This window comes from Diceros bicornis, chromosome 14 (assembly GCF_020826845.1).
Source record: "Diceros bicornis minor isolate mBicDic1 chromosome 14, mDicBic1.mat.cur, whole genome shotgun sequence".
Classification (NCBI taxonomy): Eukaryota; Metazoa; Chordata; class Mammalia; order Perissodactyla; family Rhinocerotidae; genus Diceros; species Diceros bicornis.
In genome coordinates, this window is record NC_080753.1 from 14,039,249 (window position 1) to 14,060,167 (window position 20,919).

At 44.4% G+C, this 20,919-nt stretch overlaps 1 protein-coding gene across 1 annotated transcript; it reads left to right on the forward strand.

Moving 5' to 3' along the window:
- Positions 1-4,493: 4,493 nt before the first annotated feature.
- LOC131413574 (glutathione S-transferase A1-like) lies at positions 4,494-14,621 on the forward strand. Its single transcript, XM_058554159.1, has 7 exons — positions 4,494-4,608; positions 8,043-8,094; positions 9,075-9,207; position 9,310; positions 11,345-11,485; positions 13,547-13,678; positions 14,502-14,621. The coding sequence occupies exons 1-7, from the start codon at positions 4,522-4,524 to the stop codon at positions 14,619-14,621; spliced, it is 666 nt and encodes a 221-aa protein (XP_058410142.1). The 5' UTR covers positions 4,494-4,521.
- The last annotated feature ends 6,298 nt before the right edge of the window (positions 14,622-20,919 follow it).

The window sequence follows — 20,919 nt, forward strand, 5'->3', positions numbered from 1 at the left end:
TATACTTAAAAAGTTATTTATTATTTCTCTGAAACTCACATTTAATTGGGTGTCCTGTGTTTTATCTGTGACCCAATATAAAAAGTAGTCCCGAGACCTGCTTTCCCATACTGATAGCAGCTCCCTGCTGCTTATGACAGAGGTTTCTCACCAACCTCTGTCCTTGCATCCAATTCATGAAAACTTCACAGTAAGTTTCTTCAGAAAGCTGTACCCCACTGACTGCCAGAGAGAGTCCAGATATCCAAATTTTTTTTTTTTTTTGTGAGGAAGATCAGCCCTGAGCTAACATCCATGCTAATCCTCCTCTTTTTGCTGAGGAAGACCAGCTCTGAGCCAAATCTAGTGCCAATCCTCCTCCTTTTTTTTCTCTCCCCAAAGCCCCAGTAGATAGCTGTGTGTCATAGTGTCACATCCTTCTAGTTGCTGTACGTGGGACGCAGCCTCAGCATGGCCGGAGAAGCAGTGCGTCGGTGCGCGCCCGGGATCCGAACCCGGGCCGCCAGTAGTGGAGTGCGCACACTTAACCGCTAAGCCACGGGGCCGGCCCCTCCAAAAATTTTTTGTTTAATCTTTTAATTGCCAACCTTGAAAAGGAATATATTAATAGTTGCTTGTGATAAGAGGATGACCTGTCATTTTTCTTCCCATCTAGCATGGAACCCCTGGCCCTGAACTCTGTAGGAGTGGCTTGTCCTTAACTGGACTTCACCCTTGTCACAGGGAGGAGTTATTCCATTATAAAAACAGCTTATGAACACCTGAGGGGTTGGTATTGATTTGCTGAGCCACGCGGGAGACAGACTTTGATAAGGTCAGTACTGATTTTATAAATCTTCTTACACTGCCTCACATCCTCACCTTTAGGTCACCAGAAAAATACTTTAAAATGTGTCCTCAGCACAAGAAAAATCAGTTTTAGACTCACATGGTGACTTCTTGCTGTGCTTAGGGGTCAGTTCAAGAGTTGTTTATTCAATTGCTGTTGGAAACATCTTTACAGAAATGTGAAAATGAAGGATTTAGAACACTAGGGCATGAGAATCTAGATACGAGAAAAATTAAAGATAGGAGGAGAAAAAAGAATCATACGATTTTAGACAATCCGAGAATCTTCCCAGTGCAAGAGAGAGTGTGGGAGTTTGTGCCCAGGTTACTCTCTCTGTAGAAGTGGTTGACACACAGCAGTTGTGAGCTGTGATACTGTAATACTATGTCGGCTGTGAAAATTCAATATTAAGACTGATTATAAGAGGAATAAATTAGTCCGAAGGTCAGCAGAACTCGATTTTAGTTCAGCTTTTGCTGAATTAGCTTGCGGACACGTCTCCTTCTCTCTCTGGGGTTCAGCCAACTCAGGGCAACTCGACAGCGGCTGGAGGTTTCCCAGTGTGGCCCTGTGGACACTATGGCCGGGCAATGCTTTGTTGTGGGGCTGTCCTGACTGTTGGCCTTTTTTTCAGTTAAAAAATATCTCTTATAGAAATGTACATTTAATTAGTTTTAGTGAATGTACTTGAGGGGAGTGTTAACATATTTTTTCCTCAAATTTGCAAACTATACACCTTTCAGATACCTACAATGATAGTTTGTTTACAGGTTCACATGAAATCATCATTTCTTCGATACTCTACTCGCACTTTTTGTCTCATTTCACTCTGTACGTGTAGAAAGAACACAGCGTGGGGGTCAAGTTCATCCTAGTGCTGGTGGCAGCTGCACAGTCGAATGAATGAGAGGTGCAAAAGGATAGAGAAGAATTATTCCATGTTCAAAAAATGTATTTTTCAGAAAAACGTTATCCTGGAAAGATGACACAGATAAAGTAGCCAACTGCAATCAAATGTAAGGTATTTCCAAGTAAATATCCAATCGATGTGTCTGTTAGGATAACATGGTAGATGAAAAACAAAAGTGGATAAAATACATGATGAGTAAGTGTGGTAAGAAGCATTTGATGAAAATCGAGCCATCACCCCACTCCATATCAGAGGCTTCACTGCTCTGTACCCAAGGCATGAAGCACCTCCCTCCTGGTTTTGACAAGGAAAATGTCTCCAGAGATTGCCAAGTGTCCTCCGGGGTGGGAGGGACAAAATCACCCCCTGTTAAGAGTCCCTGGGCAACATGACTTCTCAAACTCCCCAACTCAGGAAGTCTCGATGGGAAAACTAGAGAATCACAGGAGCACAGAATGAGAATTTACAAAGCACAGGAACTCGCCAAGCTAGAATGGACAAGTCATTCAAATCAGAATGTAAGAGTCAACCATGCTAAGCATTAATATTGGGGGAAAAAAGGAAAGGTCTCATACAGGAGAGATGGAGAGGTTCAGGGAGATCATGTGAAAATCCTGGAGCTATTAGAACATAACAGAATTCATGGGAAAAACTCTAGTACCTATGGGGGAAGACATTGAAATGGCAATGAGGAAAAGCACTAGGCAGGATGCTACCGAGAGCAAGGTTTGGCAGGGCTGAGGCGGGGTCCTCATTTGAAGGGGAGGAAGGCAGCCACGTGGGGTAGAGAGGCACGGAGCTTGGGGACTGGGTGCAGCCTGGGAGGCAGGAGCGCCCTGGGCCGCAGAGCAGCGCCCTCAGCTTCCTCAGCCTGGCAGCTCCTCACCTCGCTCTGACTTGCTTGGTTGAGAGAATCGTGATTCTTGAGTTCGAACCACTCAAAGTGAAGTCCCTGCTGGGCCTTGTGCTCTGTCTGTTGTCCACAAACCTGTTTTTCTGACTAGACTTAAAGCCCTGTAGGTCAGGGATCAGATCAGGCTCGGATCCTGTTCCTGACCAGCCATCATTTCTTAGCACTGGAAACTGCTCCAGGAGTGTTAGTTGAAGAAGTTTGAAGGAAACTTTTAAAAGAAAGAAATACACCTACATTGAAGCAGAGACAAGGTGTCAGAGAAGGACCAGAGAAATGTGTGCGTTCCAGGTAAGCAAGACACCACTGAGGAGACGTGATCGTTTTCATCAAGTGGCGACAGTGAGACCCACACGAGGGCTGTGAAGAGCTGGAGTTAGAAGCCGTGGGTCTCCCATTCCAGTGGCTGGACCCATGCAAAGGGGGCTTGGGCACAGGAAGGAGTCCAGTGTGCCTGGATCAGGGAGAAAGGGGTGGGCCTGAGGAGAAAGGTACGTGGGGTGCAGGGTCCAGGGGCAGAACCAGGGATCTGCTGCAGTGTTGGGGTTATGCAAGGCCTTGTTTAATGATGTGCCAGAACCCTGAACCTTCGCCAAAAACATCTTGCAATCCAGGTTAAACAGTCAGTGAAAATCACTAATCTTTCCACAAGAGCTAAACAAAATGAGCCTTTATATGACATTTGATAAAACTCTGGAAATATAGACATAGATATATACTTATATACACTATATCTAATCTTATTCCTACTGGAGCTCTATCTGTCAAGAGATAGAAGATAGTTAAACAGACGGACAGAATGACACCCAGACAAATAGAAGAAAAATATACAGGTGCCAGCCAGTGTGTTCAGACTCATTCATCTCCAGGATCTGGGAGCAGGAGGGAGCTTGCATTTCTTGATCCCTAGGATGAATTTTATGCACATTATCTCATTTGACTTTCTCAACAGCTCTCAAGAGTAGAGATCAATCTATTTTCAGAAGAGAAAATTGCAGTGCAGAGATGCAACTACCCGCCCAATGTTCTGATCCTCGTGAGGAAAGGAGCTGTAAAGACGATGCAGTAACATCTTCTTTTCTAGATTATAAAATGCACCAAGTAGAAATAGAATGAAGAATTCCAAAAACAGGAAGGAATCAGCATCTTATGTCTGTGGGAAGAATTAGGAGCACTTGAGCTACAGTTAAGCGAGTCTGAGCCCTAATTTCAGCCTTTGAACATATGCAGCGTTAACTCTGCTCTCTCTTCTCCCTCGCTGTCAGAGAAGTCCTCTGGTGTCAATGCCCCTCACAGGGTCCCAGGGCCTGCATCTGTGTGGGGTCCAGCCCTGCCCTCCCTCTATCCTGGGTGTGGATTTCCATGTCTACCACTCCCTGGAGTGTGACTGTGGACGTGTCATTTAACTAATCTCTGAACCTCAGTTTCATTAACTGAAAAATGGAGATAATAACTGTTTCATGGGTCTCTTATGAAGATTAAAGATATGATGTATCGAAAGGGGTTAGCATTCGGTCAGGATCATTAGGAGGAGGTTTTCAATAAATATTAGTTCTCTAATCTTTCTCCCTCCCCCTAATACCCACGCACTCATCCTTTCCACAGACTTTCACCTATTAGCCTGCCAAGACCACCAAACTGTACCCAGTGGAGACTGGAGAGTGGTTTCGTGCCATTTCCTGGGCTTGACTCCTGAGGGTGAGATTTTGGGCGAAGGAAGACATTCCAGGACTCTTCCGACTGCCATGAAGGAGGCATATCCTTCTTCAGCGTTATTGGTGTTGTTCAACCACGTATCATAAAGTGCATTTTTGCTGTGGTTTCATTCATTCATTCACTCATTCAGGTTTAGAGAAACCAGGAGACTGCATCATGGCCGGGAAGCCCAAGCTTCACTACTTCGATGGACGAGGCAGAATGGAGTCCATCCGGTGGCTCCTGGCTGCAGCCAGGGTAGAGGTGGGTTCTGAGTTCAGTCATCTTTAAGTTGGATCTAAAATTGACTAACAAAGTCCTTTCTAGGCATCTATCCTTTCTAAATGACTTGTCAAGAGTTTTGCATTAAAAAAAAAATGAAGTAATTCAGAGATGAACAGATTTGACCTCATATGTTCTTAAAATTTCTTGTCATCGAAGAACATAAATGATTAAAATAAAGTTAAGAAACTAATCACAATTGTGGGCCGTATTTGGATTTGGACTTTAAAAAGTTGTTAAATATCATTTCTTTTTTTTTTTTTAATCTTTTTTTTTATAATTTATTTTTTATTTTTTTCCCCCCAAAGCCCCAGTAGATAGTTGTACGTCATAGTTGCGCATTCCTCTAGTTGCTGTATGTGGGACGCGGCCTCAGCATGGCAGGAGAAGTGGTACGTCGCTGCGAACCCGGGATCCGAACCCGGGCCGCCAGCAGTGGAGCACGTGCACTTAACCGCTAAGCCATGGGGCCGGCCCATATCATTTCTGACATTATACAACAAATAAATGTGAACTTGATTGCATATTAGGTGATGATAAAGAATTATTGTTAATATTTTAGGTGTAATAATGCACTGAGGTTATTTTTAAAATAGTTCTTATGTTTTATAGATACACATAGAAGTATGGAAAGATGAAATATATGACATCTTGGATTTCCTTCAAATTATTACCAGAGAGGGAGATGATGGGCATATAGATGACAGGAGACTGGCTTGAGTTGATAATTATTGGTGCTAGGTGAAAGGTACAAGATGGATCTTTGTACTTTTTGTTGATTTTTATGCATGCTAGAGAGTTCCATAATAATAAGATAAAAATACAAAATATTAGAAAATAAATGTAATTAACGTTAAACCGTGGACCAGAAATACGGGGAAGAACTGATTGCCACAAACTGCCTGTGAAAGATGTAATACACTCACTCAGCAGTGATATTGTTGAGCATCGTTAAAGGCCAGGTCCTGTGCTAGGTGCTAGGGATACATAGATGAACAAGACAGACACAGGCCCTGTCCTCAGGCAGCTTACATTCTAGTGAAGTTGCACACTGGAGGTGATTAAAAGGAGAGAGGGGAGCATCTAGGAGGACACCTAAGCATTTACAGTGTCAAAATGCCATATTCCCAGTGGAAACCTGGTAGGTTTCCCCGGGGACTCTGTTGAGTGCTGCCCTCTAGAGGTGTCACTGAGAAAACACTTCTCAGTCCAGAACAGAAGGAACAGCAATGCTGGGAGGTTTTCATGCAGAGGGGGTCATGGACAGACTCAGGACATCTTGTCCCTCAGGTGGGAGCAGAAAAGCAGGGTTCCAGATGGGGCAGTGCCCTGTGACAGGAGCTTCTGGTGTGCTCTCTTCAGGCTCACAACACCACATTTAATGAAGCCTTGGGATTACACTTTCTCCATTGCTCCACGGGTGCATGGGGCTTTAGCCTGGTCCTCTCTCAATTTCATGAAGAAACAAGTACACAAATCATCCAAATAGTGCCATTCCAGGTCGTTTCTCTCTGTGAATCAATAACCTGTTTTCACTGTGTCCAGCATCAGCTTTGGGTTCAGAGATGTGTTCAGAGTCCTGGGGCAGGATGAGCTCAGCACAGGAGGGGGAAGCAGGGGGAGATGCTGAGAGCATCCAGGCTTCCCCTTCTCCATCCCAGCTTGACTGAAGAGGGTGGTGGGGCAAGGACTCACCAGAGGCTCTTGGTCAGGGCTTCTGGGTTCTCTGCGACTAAAGGCTGACCCTCACCATCCCATCCATCTCCACTAGCCTCACAAACACCACCTCACTATCAAATCCCACCCCACCTCGGCCACCCTGCTGTGAAGACCACCACCATCACTTATGTTTGCCTTGAAATGGGTGATTTATGAATTACTGCACCCACACCTCACTGTCTGTAGTCTGTAGTCTGACCCTGTGGAATCATGTAGACCCCCAGTAAACTGTTCACTGGATGAGCTAGAAAGCCCCAAATTCCTAACTTTTTACCATCAAGAACCCCTTTAAACTATCATAGCCACTGCAAACACCACTACTAGTTAGTACATGGTTTATATGGGCCAGGTCCTGTAACATGCATTTTAAAACACAACACATTCTGCTTAAGAAATGTTCTACCTCCATTTCATAGATGAGGAAACTAAGGCCTGGAGATGTGAAGTGACTGTGCCCAGATCACACAGCTATTATGAGGCAGAGCCAAGAGTGGAACCAAATTGTATCAACACTGAAATCCATTTTCCTGTCTCTTTTGACTTTTGGTTTGATAGATTCTGCCAATTAAGTAAACTGCAGGATTATATAATTACTGATTTTCATATTTGCATTAAAAACCCCACAAATACTCAGAGTTTCTGGTCATATTGAGAGACTCTTGCTGTTGGCTGCCATTCCAACCACAGAGACTCGCCTCAGGAGAAGGGATAATATACACCAACATGTAAATGTTGAGTGTAGGTCAAGGGCAGAGTCTATGTTCACCAACCTTAGGTTGCTTTAAATAGAAAAAAAAAAGGATGATGTGATGAAACAGTGACCAACTTTAGAAACCCTGACAACTTATGTCTATTGAGCACTTAGTGTGTACGTGGTACCGTGCAAGGCCTTTGCATACCTTATGGATTTAACACCAATGTTTAACATAGACACGATAACTATACCCATTTTATAGATGAGGACACTGAGATACAGAAAGATTCAGTAACATTTCCAAGATCAAGAGGTGAGTACATGCAAGAAATGATGTTCAAACCCAGGGAGTCATATCAGAGACCAAAGTTTCTTGGTTAAAAAGAAAAAACTGTTTGGTAACTCTTTTTCTTTCTTTAAATTGGTTACCCTAACCTAGTGTGTGAACTATTTTCCAGAAAAGGAAATTCTGTTTTGAAAGAGTTAAAGCTGTGCAACAACCAGCACTCATTTTATACAATGTGGGGCCTTGTGGGATGGAGTGGTGTCAAAGACAGCAGAGGCCCCTGGTGGCAGAGTCTTAGAGGGTCACTGCCCCCTGGCATACGGCATGCTGGGGGACACACAATGAACTGTCCTGATCCCAAGTTGAAAGACAGGCTTCCCTGAGATATCCAAACTCCATAACTAGAAGAACTTCCCGGTCCCTTCCCTCCGTGACATCCCCTCCCCAGTCACCACCTAACCATCCACAGAGCTGGAAAGAGGGTGGAGGTGAATTGAAACTGCAAGAGTGAGCTGTTACTGCTGTAACCCGTGCTCTTTCCTGACGGCTCTCATCTAAATTCCCAGTGACTTTGATCACGCTCCTCTGTGTACCCTGCCAAGCTCAGGAATCTCCCTTCTCCTCATCATGTGCCAGACAGGGGCCATTCAAGTGTAAAAGTTCTATAATGCTGTGGAATGAAAGAACAAGAACTCATTGACTGTTTCTGCTTTCCAGTTTGAAGAGAAATTTTTAGAAACTTCGAAAGACTTGGAAAAGCTGAGAAATGGTAAGACCCAGTATCTAAATTTCTTGATGAGAGTATCTAGTAGAAGTCATGTGTTGGGGGTTTAACCCCAGGCAATGCCTATGTATGTGTACCCTGGGAGCTGGGGTCCAGGGAGAGGGAGGGAAGTGGTGCAAATGTCAGGGCTGGGGCTCTTTGAGCAGCTTTGGTAACTCCCTCAGGGCAGGAAGGGCTGGAACTCTGTGAGTAGTTGCTCCAGGACCATCCCCCAGGCCCTGTGGATCCCTCTCTTTGCTTCTCCTGCTTTTCTGCCCAGTGACTGAGCTCTAGCAGCTCAGGATCCCACAGCCCTCCCAGGAAGGACATCAAACACATGTGTTAGAGTCAAAGAGGAGAAACAGGCCCCGCACTTGCCCTGAATTCTTTTCTCTGATGGGTTGACTAGATGATGTCCTAGTGTATTATAGACTCAGCTAACAAGATGGCCTTGAGTTAGTTGGAAGGCCAGGGGAGCCTGTGAGGAGGGAGAGAAAGAGCGAGGGCCAGCAGCAGTGGGGTGGGGAACACAGGGCCCCCTGCACACACTCACCAATGGTGGGATTTGAAGAGCATACAAAACACTGTCTGGAGAAATCTCTCTTAGTACTGGCCTTATGCCATGAACCCATAGCTTATTTTGGGAACTGCTCAACTGAGATGGCAACCGGCTGGTGGCCATGTTGCAACCTCACCCAACTTATTCCTCAAATATCCGTGGAAAGAAATCAAAACCAAAATCCAAGGACCTCCCATGTATCTGGATGGGAAATACAAAGATAAATGAAATAATAGGTTAAAGGTAAAAGGCAGATTGAAAAGGATTACAGGAAGGTAAAAACAAGTGCTATTTCCTTTGAAAAGTTCCCAGGTAATAATTTTTTGTTTCTTTTTACATCTTCAGTCATTTCAGCAAAGAGTTTTTCATCCTGAAAGTGTGATCCATAAAACATTTCACTCTACTTTTCCCTTTGTTCTTTCAAAAGACAGGAGTCTGATGTTCCAGCAAGTGCCGATGGTGGAAATTGATGGGATGAAGCTGGCGCAGAGCAGAGCCATTCTCAGCTACATTGCCGCCAAATACAACCTCTATGGGAAAGACATAAAGAAGAGAGCCCTGTACGGTATTTTTCCTGCTCTTTCATCAACAGTTAATAGGAACAATTCAGGTCCTTCCCTGAGGGAGCAGGACCGTGTCAGGGGGCACAAGACCACCCGCAGTGTGGCCTTGGTGGTATAGACTGAGGTCCAGTACAGCAGAGACCTCGGAGGATGAGGGACAGGAAACCTGCAGTGGATTCAAGCAAGTGGGATTATAGAAGAGGATGTGGCCCACGGTTAGGGCGCAGTGACAGAGATCTCTAAACCCTGATGAACTAAGAAGCCGGGAGGATGGTGGAGTCATGACTCCAGGTGCTCAGGCCTTTAGGAGCGGGACACCAGCCCCCAGCTAGAGACAAGGGACAAAGTGTCTGAGGGTCTAGAGGATAAGGCTGGGGAAGTGTGGGACCCAAATGAGCTGCTTCTTGTATTCCAGAATTTGCCAGATGATAGCCAGTAACCTAACTCGTGACCCAGTTATATGGACAGGCCATTTGACAAGGGTTAGCAGAGGTTGAACCCAAGATGCTCGGGTTATATCAAACATTTTGATACAGGACTGAAGCAGCCAGATTTATTCAATACCACCATATCTAAGGTGTCTCCTGGTTGTGATGGGACCACATGATTAAAATTAAAACCATGTAAGGAACTGTTCTTGGCAGTTATTCAAAAAGTTAAACATAGAGTTACCATATGACTCAGCAATTCTACTACTAGGTATATACACAAGAGAATTGAAAATATAATCCACACTAACACTTGTACACAAATGCTCATAACAGTGTTGTTCATAATCTTCAAAAAGTGGAAACAGTACAAATGTCCATCGAGTGAAGAATGGATGAACAGAGGGTGGTATATCCATACAGTGGAATATTATTTGTCCATAAAAATAAATGAAGTCCTGATGCATGCTAAAGATGGATGAACCTTGACGACGTTATGTCACATAAAAGAAACCCATACAAACAGCACATATTGTATGATTCCATTTTGTGAAATGTCCAGATCAGTCATATCCATAGAAACAGGGAGTAGTATAGTAGTTGCTTGGGGCTGGAGGGAGGGAAGAATGTAGAACGCCTGTGAAAGCATACAGCCTTTCACTTGGAAGGGATGAAAATATTCTGGAATTAGAGTATGGTAATGGTACAAAATTCTGTGACTTTGCTAAAAATCACAAAATTGTACCATTAAAAAAGGTGACAATAGGGGCTGCCCAACGGACTCGTGGTTAAGTTCACGCACTCCACTCTGGTGGCCCCGGCATACACAGGGTCGGATCCCAGGTGCAGACCTATGCAGTGCTTCTCAAGCCATGCTGTGGCAGGCGTCCCACATGTAAAGTAGAGGAAGATGCGCACAAATGTCAGCCCAGGGCCAATCTTCCTCAATAAAAAGGAAGGGAAAAAAAGGTGACATTATGGTAGTGGAATTATATGTCAATACAGCTTTTATTTTTAAAAAACTCTTATAGGAAGCCCTGTTTGGAACACACACACAAAAAAAGTTGAATATGTGCTGGTTGGAACTGTATAAAGAATTGCACCATATGAGGGGATATTTTAGGTGGGGTCTTCAGAAATGCAAACATGGCCAGTGTTGGGCCACACTACATGGAGAGGGCTGTGGAACCATGTTCTACGGGAAATCACTGGAAGAACTGCCAACATTGGGCATTATGTGGGCCTGGGTGGTGTAAGAAGAGGAGAGGGAGAGGGCCATGGCTGAGAGGGCTGTGCCAGGGACTCTCCCTGGAGGTGACTTAGGTGGCAGGTCTTTAGCCACGGGAATCACACTGAGTTTGTGCACAGAGCAAACCCCAGCAGAGATGGCAAACCCCAGCTAGAGGCTCAGTGGTTACTTGCAGTGATTCCTCCAATGTCTCTCATGCCTGTGACTTGGGGCAGGTCACCGATGCTCTCGGTCCTTATATTTGGTCATGTATGTAACAAAAATTTTAGATATATATCTAACTCGAATGAAATACGAAAATTAAGTAAAAATCATAGCTGAATGACTGGCCTATAAAAACGCACCCAATGGAAGTGAATTCCTTTGCCACACCCTGATACCCCATTCTTTTGCACTTTTAAACTATAACATCTAAGGCAGGAGACATTTGACATTTTGGCCATTTTTGTCTTTCAAGATTGATATGTACATAGAAGGTGTGGCAGATTTGAATGAAATGATCATACTTTTGCCCTTAAGCCCACCCAATGAAAAAGGTACCAAGATTACCCAGATCAAAGAGAGCGCAGCAAATCGTTATTTCCCTGCATTTGAAAGAGTAAGTTGTTCAGTGTCTTAGGGGCACTGAGGTTAGAGGAGAAAGAGAGAGTGTCTGGGCATTCCTGGGGCATTGACCCTCACTTCCGGGGAGCCTTCCTGAATCCTAGTTAATGGAGCATCCTGCCTCTCAAGACTTTTTACAAAAATCCACTGTAAAGAAGAATTGTGCCAGATTTATCCAAGTTATAATTTTTCAGCAAAACTTCAATTTACTAAGACCCAGTCTAGAACTCTCTATTCAATGGAATTTCATAGTCATAGAGCTTGGGCTGTGAGAGCCCAAGGCTCTGAGAGCCACATTAGAGATTGGAGCAGATCCTGCAGAACAATATAGAGGGGCTTTTGCTCCAAGAGTAATATGATGAAAGCAACACATCAGAAAATATTCTGGTACCATGTGTAGGGAGACATGAGACCAGCTGCCCATGGGGAGAATGTGGTAATGTTTCAGGGAATGAATGAGATGTATCTAATCAGAGATGGGGGCAGTGTATGGAGAGGACGAGATAGGTGAAGAGATGTTAAGGGAAAATAATCTACAAATTTATGGGATGTGGCTCTTAGATTTATGAGGAAAGGCAGGCAAACTAGGGAAATAAAGTTCCATCATTATACATAGTACATATCTTAGTTAATGTTTTTCCTTGAAGGTAAAGAAGAACATTTCAAGATCAAAACTACCTGAAATCATGCTAAATAAAAATCAGAAACTAGAAAATGATTGTAAGAGATACAGGAGCCTTACATATAAATAAAAGGATTAACACCAGCCCCCTCATCTATATAAAGCATTAAATCATTCTTTCATTCATTCAACAAATGTCCATTCATAGCTAGTCTGTCAGGTCCTATTCAGGGAGCAAAGAATTTAATACTAATCAGAACAGCCACTCTCCTGGGCCTCAGGGTGCTGAGAGTTGAGGCATATTCACGTGGTGACAAGCTCCTCAGTCACTGCAGTTTGAGGACACTTATACTTGGAAATCAAAGACCCTGTGACAACATAAATGAAAGATGCGTATCACAAACTGGCATTTGATGCTTCATTATATTCTTCATATTTTATCTCACCTATATATGCATACATAGGCTGAAAGTGTATTTGACACAACATTATGATGTTTAGTTGATGGTGCCATGTGTGTTTTTCCTCTTTTTTCCGTGTGATTTCCATATTGCTGCAATAATTTTAATAAACATTACGTATTTTCTGCAATATTTTATTATGAAAAATTCAAACATACATTCAAGTGGAAAGACATGTGCTATGAAGTCATATATACTCATCACCTAGAGTCAAAAACTAACATTTTATTATGATATTAGCTTAATCATATATGTCCCCATCCCTCTCTCCGCAATCAAGCATAGTATTTTTTGATGCATTTTAAAGCATGTTGCAGACATCAACGCCGTTCCCCCAGACACTTCAGCATGCAAATTAGAACATATTCCACCAATGTTAATGACAGACACAACTGCAGTAGAAGTTAGAGTGAATGTTGTAAGGCAGATGGTGAGTTCAAGGTGACCCAGGTTTATTTCAGGTCCCAGAGAGATAGACAGGAAACGAGGAGAGCAGAGGAGAGGAGAAAGGCAGACTCTGAACTAGTCTGCTCAGGACTAAAGAAGGCTGTCGTGAAGATGGAGTCTTTTCCCAAGGTGCAGAGGAGAAAGAAAAGTGTGGAACAAAGAGAGAGAGAGATGAAGGGCCACATCTTGAAGATTCAGGGTAGCACACTAACGTGTGGGGCTGACAGAAACATGGCACAGCAGATGCTAAGCCCTTGGTCCAGTACAAGGTGCAGCAGGAGCCCTGTGATGTGGGAAGGGGAGAAGGACATGGTGGCCTGGGCTTCAGCTGAGGAGCGAGGGAAGAACAGCAGAGCCCACTCCTCCCTCCTTCTCACTGAGTCAGGGCCGGTGGAGAAGGTCTGAGGCTCCACACCCACCCAGGGAGGCAGCAGAGGGGGAGATTGCGGCTAGAGAGACCCGGGAGGAGCAGGGGGCCCAGCCTGACTGTGCCTGTGTCCATGACCTGATCCCTCAAATTCGCCAGGTGTTGCAGAGCCACGGACAAGACTACCTGGTTGGCAACACACTGAGCAGGGCTGACGTTCACCTGGTTGAACTTCTCTACTCTGTCGAAGAGCTTGACCCTGGCATTCTGGCCAACTTTCCTCTGCTGAAGGTGATCTCTTTCACAGCTCTCAGGACGGAAGGTCCTCATCTCCCATCTTGGAATCTAATATTTGGTTCTTGGGTCCCCATTATTGTTCAGGCCTTTGCTGCCCTCAGGTCTCCAGAATTAGCTCCTGGGCCCTGGCCTGAGGCATGAAAAGAATCTTGTTTTGCCGAGGAGGTCTGAGTGGATGCTGCCCCAAGAAGAAGAATTTGTCTTTTACAAGGAGAGGGACTCAGGGTCAGCCTCTCTCTCCAGGCCCCTGGTCCATGATGGTTTCTGTCCTCTTTTCTCTGCGATTCCCTTGACCCAGGTGTGTCCTTCTCTTTCCACACCTGAGTCTGTGAGCAGGTCTCCTCCTCTCGGCTCCTGCTCCTACTTTCAGACATTGTGTTTCTCTCTGCACAGTCTCCCCTCTCTCTCTGTCTCTCACTCTTGGTGGGTAAATTGGTTTTCATTGGGCTGTGGTTTCCCTTTCATATTTTCTTTCTTCAGTTCCAGCCCACTTTTCCTATATCTTTGCTTTTCCTGATTGGAGACTGTATCTGTGCTGATATCTGACAGACACATCCTCTTCCTTGCATTGCACAAGAGCCATGAATCCACAGGATGAGTGTGTAGGGAAGAAGAGAGGGAAGAAAGTGCTAGTGAGCTGGATTTTCTTCCTCTTATCCTCATGGCTCACTGGGTGTCTGTTCCCCAGCCTCACACTGGTGCTGATGGAGGAGACTCAGTGAGTCCTTATCTAGGAGGGTCTCAGATTCCCCGGCTTGTGCTAATGACGGGGCTGGTCTTTGGCTCCACTCTGAGGCTGTGCTCCTGTGCATTGCAGGCTCTGAAAACCAGAATCAGCAACGTCCCCACCGTGAAGAAGTTTCTGCAGCCTGGCAGCCAGAGGAAGCCTCCAGGGGATGAGACACGTTTTGAAAAAGTAATCAAGATTTTCCAGTAATAATAAAGCCAGCATGGCTGCCCAGCCTATGCAGGACCTATCTTCTGAAGTTTTCTAAAAATGAAGTGCTTAACCTAAATGTAGATCCTGGCTATTGTGAGACTAATAAACTATTCCAAGGTTTTAGTGATAATTAAATAATATAACTCCTATGAGCAGATTTTGTTACAATTTATTCTTTTTCGTTAGAGTCAAATATGAAATCAGATTTTCAATCTCCTTCTATCCTGTCTCTTGCTTGGAATTAAAAATGAAATAAAAACGGGAAATACAGACTATGTGTCTTCTTGATCTTTTGGAGACGTTATCATGTAACATCTGTCACATAGCCATCGAAGAGTCAAGTGTAGAAATTCATGTCTAACACTCTCAGGTGGTCACAGGAAAATAGCTACCTTTTTCCATAATGGCTAAAGAAATTTTCTTTTCTTTGAGAGGCATTTTCCTTCTGGTAATAAAAATGTTGTTTCTGATGCATGTTTGAACAGCTATTATGTCCCCTATGGACTCTTTAATGTTCTAGAAGGTGGGGACAGAATAAAGAACAAAACAGAGCCGAGCTCTGGTCTCAGGAGACCCTCTGTCCCTTCCAGTCCCGGAGCAGCCTGGCACATCATCCCTCTGCTGCTTAGTGTTCTGTGAGGCCTGGGCATGAGCCTTCCTCTCAGGTCACTCAGTGTCCCTCGGACCCGGGCTTCCAAGACACAGACTATATGCATGAATTATGTATAAATGAATATATACAAAATCCTTATTCTGGGCCAGAGTGCCTGGGTGAGGAGTGATTTCTAGTTTTAGCCCCACCCGGGGCCAATGATGAATACTCTCCCAGAAAAGGTGGGCTTTGGCACCTGGAGTTCTCCTCCCCTTAGTGTGAGGGTCCCCATAGTGGGGGGTGGGGCAGGGAGCAGACCGACACAGGGCTCCCTGACTGAGGCCTCACTTCACTCTGGTCTGTTCTCTACTCACAGCCAGAGTGGATTTCCTCAAGTGCAAGTCTCTCTACCTTCTTGATCTCCTTCAGTGACTCCTGTACCTGTAGGGAGTCCTCCTCACACCCCTCCTCACACCTTCCTCCAGCCCATCACACTCCTGGGCAAGGCGGGGCCCTGGCCTTCCTCCTTGGGCACAGTTGCTAGCCCTGTCTGACAGCTCCTTTCCCCTGGCCGCACTCCACTCCTCCCCTCGGTGCTTCCTAGGGAGAGCTGGGCTCTGCTCTGGGCTCCCACAGAGCCCCGTGAGCATCTCAGAAACCTGAAGCCACTGTGCCTCCCCCACTGTCCTGTGAGCGCCTGGTGTGGGGACATGGCCCTGAAGTGTCCCCAGGGCTCCCTCACCAATGGTAATAACACCGCGCACAACTCCACGCACACCTCGGTGACCTAAGGGTTCGAGTCTGGGCTTCGGGAATTCTTCACATTCTCCGCACAATCCCACCTGTCTGACCTCTGTATTCACTGACCCATGTCTTCAAAATATATTTACTCTCATCACTCGAATGTAATGTGTGGACCTTGCTTGGACCCTGATGCAAGTAAACCAACTCTAAGGAAAGTTTCATGAGACATTGTGGGAAATTAGAATGCTGAATATTTAATAAAATGAAGGAATTAAACAACTTTTGTGTGATAGGAGACTAGTCTAATTATGTTTAGTGAAAGAGTCCTTAGCTTTTAGAGATTAACATAGTAAATTTTTAATAGATGAAGTGGTATGCTGTCTAGGATTTGCTTTGAAATAATCCCGTGGTAGTGGGGGCCATAGATGAGAGTATATATTAGTTTCTCATGGTTGCTGTATCAAATTACTACAAACTGGCTGGCTTAAAACAGCAGAATGTATTCCTTCACACTTTTCGAGGCTGAAAGTCAAGGTGTCAGCTGAGTGCCTTCCTCAGGGGGCTCTAGCGGAGAATCCTTCCCTGCCTCTTCCAGCTTCTGGCGGCTTTTTGCATTCTCTGCTTCCTTGGCTCATCGCCACGACACTTCAACCTCTGACTCCATCCTCACATCCCCTCACCCTCTGTGTGTGTGTGTCTTCTCTTCTGTTATAAGGATACGTTTTATTGGATTTCGGGCCCACAAGAATAATCCAGAATGATCTCATCTCAACTTCCTAAACTCAGGTACATCTGCAAAGATCCTTTTTCCAAGTAAGGTCACATGACAGGTTCCAGGTATTTGGACATGGACCTATATTTTTAGGAGGCCACCTTACCACCCCCTACGGGGTAGAGATGAAAAAAATTGTTGGCGATATCTGAAGCAGGGAATGGGTGCATAGGATGGATACCATACAATTTTTATGATATACTTAAAAAAATTATTTATTATTTCTCTGAAATTCACATTTAATTGGATGCCCTGTATTTTATCTGTGACACAATGTAAAAAGTATTCCAGAGATCTGCTTGCCCCTCACTGACATCAGCTCCCTGCTATGCTCATGGCAGAGGTTTCTCATCTGCCTTCGTCCTTGCATCCAACTCATGACAAACTCACAGTAAGTTTCTTCAGAAAGCCATTCCCCACTGACTGCCAGAGAGTCCAAATATCCTGAAATTTTTTGTTTAATCTTTTAATTGCCAACCTTGAAAAGGAACATATTAACTAGTTGCTTGTGATAAGAGGATGACCTGTCATTTTTCTTCCCATCTAGCGTGGAACCCCTGGCCCTGAACTCTGTGGGAGTGGCTTTTCCTTGACTAGACTCCACCCGTGTCACAGGGAGGAGTTATTCCCTAATAAAAGCAGCTTATAAACACTCGAGGGGCTGGCGTTGAGTTGCTGAACCAAGTCGGGGAAAGACTTTAATAAGGTAAGTACTGATTTTATAAATCTTCATACATTGCCTCACATCCTCAAAACTAAGTCACCAGAAAAATACTTTAAAATGTGTCCTTAGCACAAGAAAAGTCTGTTTTAGACTCACATCGTGACTTCTTGCTGTGCTTAGGGATCAGTTCAAGAGTTGTTTATTCAATTGCTGTTGGAATCACCTTTACAGAAATGTGAAAATGACGAATTTAGAAAACTAGGGCACAAGAATTTAGATACGATAAAAATTAATGATAGGAGGAGAAATAAGAATGATACGATTTTAGACAATCTGAGAATCTGCCCAGTGCAAGAGAGAGTGTGGGTGTTTGTGCCGAGGTTACTCTCTCTGTAGAAGTGGTTGACACACAGCAGTTGTGAGCTATGATACTGTAATACTAGGTCCACTGTGAAAATTCAATATTAAGACTGACTGTAACAGGAATAAATTAGTCTGAAGGTCAGCAGAACTCGATTCTAGTTCAGCCTTTGCTGGATTAGCTCACGGGCACGTCTCCTTCTCTCTCTGGGGTTCAAGCAACTCAGGGCAACCAGACAACGGCTGGAGGTTTCTCAGTCTGGTCCTATGGACACTGTGGCTGGGCAATGCCTTGTTATGGGGCTGTCCTGTCCGTTGTCCTCTTTTTTCAGTTAAAAAATATTTATTATAACAAACACATGGACGAAGAGAAGAGATTAGTGGTTACCAGAGGGAAAGGGGCTGGGAGGTAGGCATAGGGGGTAAAGGGGCTCATATATATTGTGACTGACAAATAATAATGTATACCTGAAATTTCACAATATTTTTAAACTATTATGACCTCTATAAAATAATTTAAAAAATATTTATTATAGAAATGTACATTTAATTAGTTTTAAGGAATATACTTGCGAGCAGTGTTAACATATATATTTCCTCAAATTTGTAAACTTTACGTCTGTAAGACATCTACAACAATAGTTTGTTTACACATTTAACAAGAAGTCTTCATTTCCTCAATTCTCTACTCTCACTTTTCCTTTTCATTTCACTCTGTACTTGTAGAAAGAACAGAGTGTGGGGGTCAAGTTCATCCTAGTGCAATTGGCAGCCACAGAGTGGAATGAGAGGTGCAAATGGAGAGAGAAGAATTATTCTATTTTTTAAAAATGAATTTTTTAAAAAAACTTTATCCTGGGCAGATGACACAGATAAAGTAGCCAACTTGAACAAATATAACATATTTCCAACTAAATATCCAATCAATGTGTCTGATAGGATAACATGGTGGATAAAAAATGAAGTTGGATAAAATGCATAATGAGTTAGAGTGGTAAGAAGCATTGGATGAAAATTGAGGCATTGCCCCACTCCACATCAGAGGCATCTCTGCTCTCTACCCAATGGAAGTAGCACCTTCTCTCCTGGTGTTGACAACACAAAACATCTCCAGAGATAGCCAAGTGTCCTCCGGGGCAGGAGGGACAAAATCACCCCCTGCTAAGAGTCTCTGGACGACATGACTTCTCAAAATCCCCAACTCAGGAAGTCTCGATGGGAAAACTAGAGAATCACAGGAGCACAGAATGAGATTTTACAAAGCACAGGAATTCGCCAAGCTAGAATGGACAAGTCATTCAAATCAGAATGTAAGAGTCAACCATGCTCTGTTATAGTATTAATATTGGGGGAAAAAAGGAAAAGTCTCATAGAGGAGAGACGGAGAGCCTCAGGGAGATCATGTGAAAATCCTGGAGCTGTTAGAACGTAATAGAATTCATGGGAAAAACTCTGGTACCTATGGGAGAAGATATTGAAATGGCAATGAGGAAAAGCACTAGGCAGGATGCTACCGAGAGCAAAGTTTGACAGGGATGAGGCGGGGTCCTCATTTGAAGGGGAGGAAGGCAGCCACGTGGGGTAGAGAGGCACGGAGCTTGGGGACTGGGTGCAGCCTGGGAGGCAGGTGCAGCCTGGGAGGCAGGAGCGCCCTGGGCCGCAGAGCAGCACCCTCAGCTTCCTCAGCCTGGCAGCTCCTCACCTCGCGCTGACTTGCTTGGTTGAGAGAATCGTGATTCTTGAGTTGGAACCACTCAAAGTGAAGTCCCTGCTGGGCCTTGTGCTCTGTCTGTTGTCCACAAACCTGTTTTTCTGATTAGACTTAAAGCCCTGTAGGTCAGGGACCAGATCAGGCTCGGATCCTGTTGCCAAACAGCCATGAATTCTCAGCACCGGAAACTGCTCCAGGAGTGTGAGGAGGAAGGTTGAAGGAAATTTTTTAAAAGAAAGAAATACACCTACGCATAAACAGAGACAAGGTGTCATAGAAGGACCAGAGAAATGTGTGTGTTCTAGGTAAGCAAGATGCCACTGGAGAGACGTGATCATTTTCATCAAGTGGTGACAGTGAGACCTGCATGAGGGCTGTGAAGAGCTGGAGAGAGAAGCCGTGGGTCTCCCGTTCCAGTGGCTGGACCCATGCAAAGGGGGCCCGGGCACAGGAAGGAGGCCAGAGTGCCCGGATCAGAGAGGGAAGGGCTGCAGGGGCAGGCCTGAGGAGAAACACACATGGGGTACAGGGTCCAGGGGCAGAACCAGGGATCTGCTGCAGAGTTGGAGTTATGCAAGGCTTTGTTTAATGATGTGCCAGAACTCTGAACCTTCGCCAAAAACTTCCTGCAATCCAGGTTAATTAATAAGTGAACATCACTAATCTTTCCACACTAGATATTTAGAAAGAGCTTTTATATGACATTTGGAAAAAGTCTGGAGATATATACATGTATATATACTTATATACACTGTATCTAATCTTATTCCTACTGGAGCTCTATCTGTCAAGAGATAGAAGATAGATAGACAGACAGACAGAATGACACCCAGACAGATAGAAGAAAGATGATACAGGTGCAGCAGGTGTGTTCAGACTCACTAATCTCCAGGATCTGGGAGCAGGAGGGAGCTTGCGTTTGCTGATTCCTATAATGAATTTTATGCACCTTATTTCATTGAACTTTCTCAACAGCTCTCAAAAGTAGAGATAACTCTATTTTCAGAAGAGAAAATTACTGTGCAGAGATGCAACCACCCGCCTGAGGCTCTGATCCTGGTGAGGAAGGGAGCTGGGATTGGGCTCCATGTCTCCTTTTCTCTGCTGAGATCCTCTGTGATTAGGACTCCCAGACCTCAATCCTTTAGTTTACTCCTGGATTTTTCATAGGATAGATGCCTTTCGAGGAGTATGAGCCTACTTCCCTGTTAAGGTAAAATATAGAGAGTAGTCCTCAATTTACTCAGTAAATATTTAGGATTTGAAAGTAAAGCAAGGGACGCTGTTATCAATGTTTCTTCTTATCAAGCTCTAAAAATCAGCTAAGAGAAAGGAATTCACGAATTCCTTTTTTCCCTTTGTCCCTCCCCTTCAACCTTTAGTGGGCTAATGGATTCCAAATGGGAAAAGTAAACAAGAGTCTCGGGGAGACCCACAGAGAGCGCCTGAGTG